Source organism: Leopardus geoffroyi, chromosome A2 (assembly GCF_018350155.1).
Source record: "Leopardus geoffroyi isolate Oge1 chromosome A2, O.geoffroyi_Oge1_pat1.0, whole genome shotgun sequence".
NCBI lineage: Eukaryota > Metazoa > Chordata > Mammalia > Carnivora > Felidae > Leopardus > Leopardus geoffroyi.
In genome coordinates, this window is record NC_059331.1 from 100,972,226 (window position 1) to 100,983,360 (window position 11,135).

Below are 11,135 nucleotides of genomic sequence, written 5' to 3' on the forward strand. Positions count from 1 at the left end.
GAATTGCAAAAAAAAATGTTATTTCCTTTATGCGGTATACTAAACACATCAGAATTAATTGAAAAATGTAATACTTACTTAGCAAAGAGGAGAAAACAGCTGCACCCAAGATACCTCATTTGATTCATTTAGAGATGAAAGAAATGTGTCTGCAAGGTGAAACCATGGACTCATGGAAAGCTGTGATTTCTGTACAGACGTTATTTGTCTAATAGTTTCATATTGTTAATGACCATCCAGTTAGCATCTTCATTACACTTATTCTCATATACAGGAGAAATCAGTGGATGGTCTGTAGAATCCTTTAATGACATCCAGTAAGGATCCTGTACACGGTCTCGCCGGTGTTTTAGTCTTCAGCGAGAAAGGGTAGGAGAGAACAGAAAACGTCCTCTTCCAACCCCTGTTCCTGGATGTGTGAAGGAAGAGGATTTTGCTAGCTTGGAACAAAAGATATCCTAGGATGGCGCTGATACAAAAGTTCTACGTGTATCGCCACGTTTAAATTCTCCTTTCTCCAAAATGTAAAATACATCTGCTTTCCATCCTCTGAAATGCTATGGGACTGAAAATCCTTTTGTAATGCTGGAGAAACGCCAGTATTCTATCTGGTTTGGGAGAAGGATGCTCTGCTCATAGAAGATACTATATCTCAGAAACACTTAAGACACTGCAGATGAGACAGAAGGGGGGAAAAAAGCCTTTTCCTTCCATTTGAAATGCTCTTCTTAGCATAATTTCCGACAATATCTTAATACCTTAAGTTATTTGGCCATCCTTAAAAGTGCAACTTATCCTGACGTCTCAAGGGACAAAAAAGTTACGGAAGTCCGAGGAATGAGTCACTTTGCTCAATTTTGATGAGTAATCTCAGGTGTCATGGAACCTCGTTCCGAAGGAGAGGGGAGGGGGCGTCAGTTCTGCAGACGGAAGAAGACGGGCCGCTCGGGATTGGATGGCGAGATCTCGATTTTCCCAAAGTTGCGTCATTTCGAACCCAATTGGGTCCAGATGTTATGGGCACCGACGGGTTACCGTCTCGGAAACTCTCAATCAGACGCAAGCGAAAGGAGAGGAGGCGGTTAATTAAATATTGAGCAGAAAGTCGCATGGGGAGCGTGTCACGTGGGCCTCGGGCCTCGTCGGGGCTCAGATAAATACCGCGCGGCACCGAGCGGGCAAAAGAGCGCGCCGCTGCCTCCACCACCACCTCGGAGACCGAGAGCGCAGAGCTCCCCGCGTGCGCTCAGAGCAGCCAGAGGAATCCTTCGGGCCTGCCCGCCGCAGTAAGTGCCCGCGCCGCGCATCGCTCCGAGGTGGCGGCTGGCCACGCTGGATGGGCCGCTGGAGCTAGGGACAATGGGAGGACTGCGGGGGGACAACGGGGCGACGGGTATCCCAAACGCCAAAGCCCCTCATTGTTACCCACCTGCAGAGCCTGCTGGCTTGAAGGTATGGATCGGTGGGTCTGGGGCGGAAGGAGTCGGGTTCCAGGGAGAAGGGGATTTGAGAAGCTTTGGGGCATGATTATTTTTCCTAAGGAGTACAAGGTATTCTTTAGGCTTTTTATCCCTCGGTTCAATCGGCCCTGATTTGGCTGTGAGACCAGAAATTATGCTGCCCAAACTCTTGGATAACCATCCCCAATATGTACATTTTTTCTTCCCCACAATTCCCAGAAATTCAACATGAAAATCCTCGTGGCCTTGGCCGTCTTTTTTCTCATCTCCACTCAACTGTTCGCAGAAGAAATCGGAGAGAACGATGATCTGAATTATTGGTCCGACTGGTCCGACAGCGACCAGATCAAGGTGAGAACGGGTCTCCAGCCGGCGCGCGCCGTTTTTCCGGGCCTAGGGGGCCATCACTTCCCCTGCGATAACATTCTAGTTAGCCTGGAAGACACCGTGACCGCGACCAGAGGCGGTGGAGGCGCGCGGGGAAGGGGGGGTGGGGGTGTAAAGGAACGCCATTCCCTGGGGCCCGCACGAGATTTTTGTGCCCAGGATCCCAAGTTGCCTCCCGGGGTCTGCGCCGTCGGGTCTCGGGAACTCCCGGGGGGAGGGGGGTCCTCATAAGGCTGAAAACCTTACAAGGTTTCATCCTGGGGTAACGGAGATTTCGGGGACTCCAGTCTAGCTGCAAGGACCGGGCGTTTGGAAACGGCTGGGCAGCAGCAGAAGGGGGCGCGCCCAACGCCGGTAGAAGCAGGGGCAAAGGGCAAGTTGCTGGGGGCTTCGAAGGGCGGGGTGGGTGGGCAGGTAGCTTCCAGCCTTGACTTTTATTTTGCTGACTCGAGGACGGAGCCGCAAGTTTTCCTTTACTGGGCTCGCAAGCTATTCCTGCAAGGGGGCGCGCCTCGAGGGAACAGTAAAAATCTCGCGGTGCAGGTCTCCAGTAAAGCGTTGTCATTCCCTCCCCGCTCCCGACACACACCTGTGTGCGTTTAGGGCGGTCAGGCGTCTCCAAAGTCCGCGCCAGAGTCCAGAGAAAGTCAGGTGGCTGCGCGACAGATGAGCGGGGGGTCTCCAAGCTAGGAGCAAAAAGCGGAAAGCGTGCAGAGCTCGGGGATGCCGCGCCGCCCGCTAACCATCGGGGGCGGGGCTGGGGGGTGGAGGCGCGGCTAGAACCGAGTTCCGCCGGGAGGGGTGTAGGAAGGGAGCTCCCTGGCTAGGACCCCACTCCGCCCCGGCGCGGGGAAGCCGGGCCTCCTCTCGCCTCCCTGTGGGGCGAGCTTCCGGGCCCTGGCGGCGGTGGTGCCCGCAGCCGAGCTTCTCCCAAGGCTGGCGCGCACCACTGGAATGACTCGGGTTTCCCGGCGCCACGCGCTGGTTGCCTACACGCTCGTTTGTCTGTGCGTCCGCCCCCAGGAGGAGCTGCCCGAGCCCTTTGAGCATCTTCTGCAGAGAATCGCCCGGAGACCCAAGCCTCAGCAGTTCTTCGGATTAATGGGCAAACGGGATGCTGGTGAGATGGGCAGCCATCCCTCTCTCTGTCTCTCTGAGCAGTCGCCCTCTCTCCCCGTCGCCGCTTCTCAGAGCTCCCAGTCTCTCTTGCTCTTTGAGTAGAAGTTTCCATCCTAAAATGGATATATCCCCGAGGAGCGACTCTGGCCTTCACCCACCAACACACACACCAGTCCGCGGAGGGAGGGAGAGATCGTTTGCGCGTGCCTCACACAATTAGAGTGACCCAAATCAAGAACGGGGACGAGCCTTAGCTGAGCTCTGCCTTGACTGAAGATCCAAAATGACAAAGCGGAAGGCGCGGGGCCTCCAGGGGGTCTAACTGCCTGTGGAAACCCATTTTAGACCATTGGGGTTAGATTAGATTCAGGTGCCTCATGTCTCGTGATAGTAATATTGTTACCTTTTATTTGTCACATCAGTGGAACGTGCAAATAGTTAATGTCAATTCATCTTTTGTCAGATTCCTCAATTGAAAAACAAGTGGCCCTGTTAAAGGCTCTTTATGGTAAACATTTCTATAAATCTTTATTTTACTAATGTGAATGCACATGTAGGAAAAGTGAAGAAAGTCTTTTATTGGCTGAAATAGATTCTTGGTCATACCTGTTTAATAAAACTATAGACGTATCCCATCTCTGAATGTCAAAGAGTAGTCCCGCCCCGAGATATGGTTCTTATATGAAAACAGGTGGTGTGGCCTAACAGTTACTGTTAGGCTTCAGGAGCCTAATAGTTCTGGGTTTAAATCTGGCCCATAGAAGGCCCTCAAAAATACTCCCTTTGGAATATTTTTGGTTGCTATTCTGTTTTTATCATTAACAATTTGGTTAGCATTTATGGTTCTGCTATATTCCTCAGGATAGTACAGGAATGGGAAATGTTAGGTATTTTAAAAATCAACATATTTTATAATTCTCTTTTAAAAATGTAGTGTCTTTAAAACAAATCTGTTGCTGTGCTAACTTGGCCTTTCTTTCTTCTAGGGCATGGCCAGATCTCTCATAAAAGTAAGTTTCTAATTATTTTGAATAATTTTGATGTTTACCAATGCAAAGGTAAATTAGATTGAATTTAATTTTATATCTTCTGTAATAACTTAGGACTTAGTATTTTTAATGAAGACGGTATTAGAAGGGGGGAGACTCCTATTAATTATATCCAGAATAGGTTTGTTCAAAGCTGTTTTTTAGACCTGGCTACTTACCAAAATGATGCATTATGTTAAAAATCCTTTTAACTCCTACCTAACCTGTTGCTGAATTCCTTATCCATGGAAGCTGTGAGATAATAAATGTTTATTGTTTAAGCTGCAAAAAAAAAAAGCAAGAAGAAATCCTTTAACTCCTATAAATTGTTAGTTTTAGATAAGAATTTCAGTCCAGGGGTAAAAATCCACAACAGAGTCCTCTCCTTTCACACACACCCTCTCCCATCCCTTACCACCTCCACTGCAAAAACAAAAACAATAAGCATTTATAGGCATCTCCTAACATTGCAGTCTGCTAGGTCTCCTGAGGACATCATGTATTAGGGTCATCCAGCAGCCAATTGAGAGGATCGAGTGAACGAGTAGAGAATCCATAGTAAAGAGAGCTAGAAATGCAGTTTTTTGATCCCATAATTGATCTATCAAAGTTCAGGGAAACATTTCATAGGGCAGTGGAGATAGCAGACTTGTGGCACTTGACGTTCATTAGATCTTAGTTTTCCAGTTAGTAGAGCTCAAGTTGACAGGAAGTCCCCCCGGGTCCATCTCAATCCTACTCACTTAACCCAGGGTCCACTCACATCTCCTACTTGGACTTGGGTTCACTGGTTGGCAGAGGAGGTCACGTTTAAACAGCAGTCCTATTCTCAAATAATACAGTTTAAACCACGAGACCTTTTGCCACTAAAGTTGAAATAGTAAGCTTTCCCGAAAGCTTTATGTTTGAAAATAAATCTTATTCCTATTTACATTGTAAAGATTTGACTTTGAAGGGAATTGTATATAGCAAAATTCTATATAATGAAAATAAATGTGCTCTATTAGTGTGAAAACACACTTTTCCAAAAGGAGTATTTTTTAAAATCCAACAAAATAGAAATAGTGACCTTCTAGAAGTTTATAATCATCAGGTGCAAGGAACTACTCAACTAAGGTTCAGCTCCTGAGAAATAACAACGTAGTCAGAGACACGAGGACACCTACTTGGATATTTCTGTTTGTGAAGTTAACCCCCTAAAAGTCAAAGCTAGCTTAAATAGCAATATTTAAAACATATATGAGCAGATAGAATGTAATATGAATAAAGTGTACTTGCTAATATTTAGACATAGAATTAAGAAAAATGCTTTCTTTTGTATTGTTTAATGTCATTTGTAAGACTTATTAGGAATCATCATTTCTTCAGTCTCCCCAAAACTTGAAATGGTTATGTATTTATTATATAGGCATATATTCAAAAGCTTGCTTTTCTTCGGTACAAGTTTTAACCGTTGATTTCCTCGAAGATCTACATATTGAAATACCCCTAAATGTATTTTTCCAGGGCATAAAACAGATTCCTTTGTTGGACTAATGGGCAAAAGAGCTTTAAATTCTGGTATGTATAAAACCATGACTGAAAATAGACAATATCTTAAATCTATATTTTTTTCTAAAGCTTAATTTTCAAAGTACTAAAAAGGCATAATAAATTCAAAATGAGTACTTGTGATGAAAAAAATGTAACTGCAATAAATAAGTCCAGGCATGGATTTGTAGCTGATTAAGCTAATATCACCCAGGATGCATCGGTCTTTCTCAAACCATCAGCCTTCCCAGCATCTGTCCCACGTAATCCTTACTTAACCTGAATCCTTGGGCTAGTCTACTACTCTTCCCCTTATATTTGTTACATCAGCCACACTTAACTTCACTGAACTAAGAGAGGAAGGGTATGTGGTGAAATAAGACCAGGTTCCACTTACTACCAAGGTAATTTGAAAGTCTTAGAACACATTACATCCAGCAGTCTTTCAGCACAACATAAACAAAACACTATTTCCATTTATACAGATCACTTGCTCTTTATGAAGTTGTAAAGACTCAAACTCGAAACGTCCTGATGGATGTTTGAGAGTATGAGAATGACATAGTCCATCCCAGTGCCTTCAAAAAGGAACATGATCAAGCCACCCTGCAGGGCTGCGATCCCTTCCGGCTGCAAAACTGAGCATGAAGGGATGCCACAGTTCTCTTAACCCAGTTTAATCTTGGATAAGTCTTTCACTTACCATAAAGGCTGCATATTTCCTTGCCTCTCTTTAGTTTGTCTTCTGTGAAAAGGCCTCATACGTAGATCTGAAAACCCACTCACCATACCATTTTTCAATGTGAAGTAATTCCTATATCCTTTTCATAGAGACTGATTTTTTTGTAAAGCACATTCAGCTTTTATAATGATTAGGTTCCTTAGGAAAGCTATTCAAACTATTTTATGTTCAGTGGAAAGAGAATTATAGTACTAATCAAGTAATTAATTAGAAAGCAACTGCATGACTCAATCATTTAGAATATTGCAAGTTTTTAGAAAATCTGTAACTAAGAAGTGCTGGCATAATTATCTGAAAAATTTATGTGAAAGTGATGTATCCCTACTATGGGTTCCGTACCTTCCAAATCTAGATATGACATTCGTATACCTGTGTCAGTAATTTTGGGGCTGCTCAAGTTAAAATTTTAAAGAAGTTAACAATGTGCCTAATGAAAAGCTTGAAATTATCTCACCACATGCTATCCTCTAGCTTTTGGAAATGGAATGTAAATTTAAACGACCCTGGCTTTACTTGTAGCAGAAATGTACACCAGCTCTTATACAACTGTGGTCTTCTTGATAATCCTATTAGTCACCAGCTATCTATTTCCAGAATTAATACAGGTATCAGAACATGGTTAACTTTACAAATAATACAGATATTGCGCAATTTACACAGATCAAATGCTTTTAAATGTAGGTAGGGTAATCATATAATTACAGATAAATAGAATCACTAGAATGAATCAGAATCCATTTATGACTAAATCTTCACTCCTCCATTTCAGTTAAGAAACTGTAAAAGGGAAAAATGGGCAAAAATGTAACCTATACTCAGATCTTTTCATATGACCAGCTGAGGCAAGGTTGTGATTGTGTTCTGCAGACATCTGATTCTTAGCCTTTTGTGGTCATAGACCCCTCTGACAATCTGAGAAATCTAGAGCCCTGCTTTGTAGAGAACGCCTCATTAGCTTATGAACACAAAAATTGGCATATAGTTGTGGAGAGTTCAAGGACCAGGTTAAAAAAATTCTGCTTCCGGGGAAGAGGCTATTATGTTCCAGCTGACACTAATGAGTCTTTGGTTAGTTTGCATTATTTCACCCTTCCCTGAGGGTAAGATCCTGTTACCTGAAGCTTGTCAGGAACTGAACTTGGGCTTGCCCTCCTCTTCTCCTTCTCCTTATACAAACAAAGCAGGATGAGAAATGGACTTTTCCTTCTCTGACAACTGCAGACCTCCTTGAAATTGCATATAATTTAATAATAATATGTAATATAGTATAATTCTGGCTTTTTTTTTAAGTCCAGATAGAGTATTTAAATTACTTGCTAGCCATACGTTAAGTACCTTTGGAGCATTGATTAATCTTTCACAGGCCATTAGGCTGCTAGGAGGTAAGTTAAACTGTGTTGTATGTGGGTGGCACAATTGCCCTACCTACTGACAATGAACAAGGACAGTCCATCACTGGAAGCTATCCACAAGACAGGAGACCCTCACAGCCTTAGGTACTCCTATAACAGGGATCCAGAAACTTCTTCTGTAAAGAGTCAGATAGCAAATATTTCAGATTTTGTGAGCTGTGCAGTCTCCGTAGCAACTACTCCTATCTGCCAATAAAATACTAAAGTAGCCATAGTACATGGGTGTGGCCATGTTCCAGTAAGACATTCTTTTCTTTATTTAAAAAAAAACTGTTTTAATGTTTATTTTTGAGGGAGAGACAGAGTGCAAATCGGGGAGGGGCAGAGGGAGAAGAAGAGGGAGACAGAATCGGAGGCAGGCCCTAGGCTCCGAGCTGTCAGCCCGGAGCCCAATGCAGGGCTCAAACCCACAAGCTGTGAGATCATGACCTGAGCTGAAGTTGGACACTTAACCAACTGAGCCACCCAGGCGCCCCAAGATGTTATTTTCAAGAAAAGGTGGTGGGCTGGATTTGTCCCATGACCTGTAGTTTGTTGACTCTGTCCTAGAATAGAAGTCTCACATTTTGCTTTTATCCTGCTACTGTTTCTATTCCTGTACTTGAGGAATTATCCATTCTATAAATCACCAAGGGGCCTGCCCCTACTTAAGAAAGTTGTCGGGGAGTAACACTGCAACAGATTGTGGGAATGTGCTTTGGGGGCACAGAGTATATGGCAGATAAGCTGAACAACCAAGAATTCTGTGGTTAGAACATTTCCAATCAGGATGGAGACTGAAGCAAGATTGGAGGACATGCAAATAAAATTCCTAGAAATACTTCAGTGGAGGGGGGAAAGTCATTATGAGTTTTTAATAAATTCCCCTATGTCTTGAAGTTTATTTACCTCAGTGAATCCTCTTAAAAAACTCTCTACGTTCTCTTTGTTCTCAGTGGCTTACGAAAGGCATGCGATGCAGGATTATGAAAGAAGACGTAAATAAACCAGCTAATGTGTAATTTATTGAGCTTCATTTGTGTCAGTGGCCAGTGAAAGGTAAAATGAGACATGCACTATGAGGAATAATTATTTAATAACAATTGTTTTGAGTTGAAAACTCAAAAAACTGTTTTTCATATCGTGCCAATATGTGTTGTGAAAGTGTATTAGAATTCTAATAGGACTCCCTCAGACATAGAAGCCAGTGGTAATTTCTCAACAAGGCACAGTGTTCAATGAAAGTGAAATACAGTCTTCAAAGAAAGAAGTCATTTTTGTTTCTTGGAAGCAGTCACATCAGCCACTGCTAAAGGAAAGGAAACTCACAGGCTTGTGCTTCATCTGTTTTCATGGTGGAAATGTACTAAGATTTGGTATAAAACTGTATCCCTGCAGCATGTTTCATGTGTTGTGACTATATAGAGATGTTTTTAAAGTTTTAATGTGATTCTAAGGTCTTCACTTCATTGTATAATGCGTTGTGAGTTAACATTTTAAATAAAAGAAAAATTACCTTGAAGATTGGGTTTTATTCTTTCATTAATATTTCTCAAACCAGCAAACTTTCTTTTAGTAGATGGAATCTGTTTGAAGCTATTTTGGCTGCTACATGGTGAAACATAAAGCAACTAAGTTTCTCTTGTGGAAAATTACTACAATATAATGTTTCCCTCTCTCTCACACACACACACATACACACACACACACACACACACACACACGCACATGCTGTTTGTTTGTTGTTGTTGTTGTTGGCAGCTCAGTCATTTGGCATGAGATCATTCACGAGGAAAACAATTACATTTTGTAATCCAAACAGTAAAGGATAAGTTCTGTTTATACATGCCTATGATTTCCTTTTACAGATAGGATAATAATCTGTCTTAAAGATGCATTCCACTGGTTATTTCATCAGCAGCCCATTTAAGCCCTGCTTGGAGCTCAGGTATAAATGCATCAGTGTGTGATTCTTACTAGAATTAAGATACCAAACTCTCACAAAGGTCATCCAAAGATGATACGGAAACATAGGGGACTGATTGAGAATACAGCATCACTCCTGTAACAAAGACAAGAGCAACTTTCTAGCATTTCTAAGGAGTCCTGTGAATTGCCAAAACCTAAAACACTCTAGCAGAAGCATGTGTATCAGGAATAAATACAGAGCAATCAGAGCAAGGCTTTTGTGTATTTATTTAAGGGGAAGGATTGGTAAGTGTCATTGGAATCGTTTTCTGATTGCATAGAGAGTGTGGGATATTGACAAGTGGGACGATGACTCAGGAGTAGCAATGTTTGGTGACATAAAACTCCATGATTTTAGCCTGGATTAGTGACTGTTGTTGATCAATGTTAAAACCATTTGTGGGACAGGAGAGCTAGTGTATTTTAACCTTTATATTTTTAAATGAAAAATTTGTCTTAAACTCTAACAAACTCATTTCCTGTTACACAATACATTGAAATATTACAAATTATAAATAATAAGCAAAATGGAGAAAATTGGCGTCATCTAGAGCCCACTCCCCGATAGTAATGTTTAACATTCTATTTAATAATTGCTGGGGAGCCTGGGTGGCTTAGTCAGTTGGGCATCTGACTTCTGCTCAGGTCATGACCTCACGGTTTGTGAGTTCAGTCCCCGCCTCAGGCTCTGTGCTGACAGCTTGGAGCCTGGAGCCTGCTTCAGATTCTGTGTTTCCCTCCCTCTTTGCCCCTCCCCCACTCGGGCGTGCTCTCTCAAATAAATAAAAAATTAAAAAATAATTGCAAAGTATAATAATAGCTATCATATATAATCACTCAATGAGGGAAGTATTATCAGCATCAATTTACAGATGATATGAAGCTCAAGGAAATCGTGGGGTCACAGATTATAATGAGAGGAGTCAGTACTACAAAGGGATTATCAAGGAGAAGGAGAGGAACAAATTAAAATCTAACAATGAGATTGATTAAGCAAACTGGTATATTGATACAACTGAATGTTCTGCCATCATGTAAAATGGCATTATGTGTTTAGTGACATAGAACAGGATATCTGGTATATTCTTAGGCACAAAACAATATGCCTGCATTATATATACATATTTATTTCTGCATAGATACTCTACCAGGAAGGAACGATACAATGGATGAGCGTGGGGTTTGAACCGCTCAAGTTTGGATCCTGGCTCCATCAGTTGAATGGCCATGTGATGATGGGCAAGCCCCTTAACTTCTTTCTGCCTCATGATCCTCATCAGAATTGGATTAATGCTCGATTAATGCTAGTACCTGCCACTATCATACACTAGGATGCAGTGGATGGTATCCTCTGTGGAGCTTAGGTGAGGGCTGTGGAACATGATACCTATAAAGCTTGGAGCATAGTCTCCAGCCCACAGCCAAGTATTTAGTGAATGTTACCTGTTGCCATTGTTAGCTACTCTCCCAAAAGCCAGCGGGAAAATTAGCACCACTTTTTAGCAACTGG

At 42.5% G+C, this 11,135-nt stretch overlaps 1 protein-coding gene across 5 annotated transcripts; it reads left to right on the forward strand.

The window, feature by feature from the left end:
• The first annotated feature begins 986 nt into the window (after positions 1–986).
• TAC1 (tachykinin precursor 1) lies at positions 987–9,179 on the forward strand. 5 transcript variants are annotated; one of them, XM_045494872.1, is made up of 7 exons: positions 987–1,286; positions 1,680–1,811; positions 2,871–2,967; positions 3,430–3,474; positions 3,953–3,976; positions 5,501–5,554; positions 8,614–9,179. In XM_045494872.1, the coding sequence occupies exons 2-7, from the start codon at positions 1,689–1,691 to the stop codon at positions 8,661–8,663; spliced, it is 393 nt and encodes a 130-aa protein (XP_045350828.1). In that variant the 5' UTR covers positions 987–1,286; positions 1,680–1,688; the 3' UTR covers positions 8,664–9,179. The 5 variants fall into 5 exon arrangements, with proteins under 5 accessions (XP_045350828.1, XP_045350826.1, XP_045350827.1 ...); XM_045494868.1 differs by lacking the exon at positions 987–1,286 and adding an exon at positions 1,326–1,452; XM_045494870.1 differs by lacking the exons at positions 987–1,286; positions 5,501–5,554 and adding an exon at positions 1,323–1,452.
• Positions 9,180–11,135: the final 1,956 nt, after the last annotated feature.

Coding starts and splice junctions, on each gene's coding strand:
- TAC1 (XM_045494868.1), top strand. CDS start 1,360: ATGGGAGGACTGCGGGGGGACAACGGGGCGACGGGTATCCCAAACGCC. Junction 1,453..1,679: donor CAGAGCCTGCTGGCTTGAAG/GTATGGATCGGT, acceptor CACAATTCCCAG/AAATTCAACATGAAAATCCT. Junction 2,968..3,429: donor AATGGGCAAACGGGATGCTG/GTGAGATGGGCA, acceptor ATCTTTTGTCAG/ATTCCTCAATTGAAAAACAA.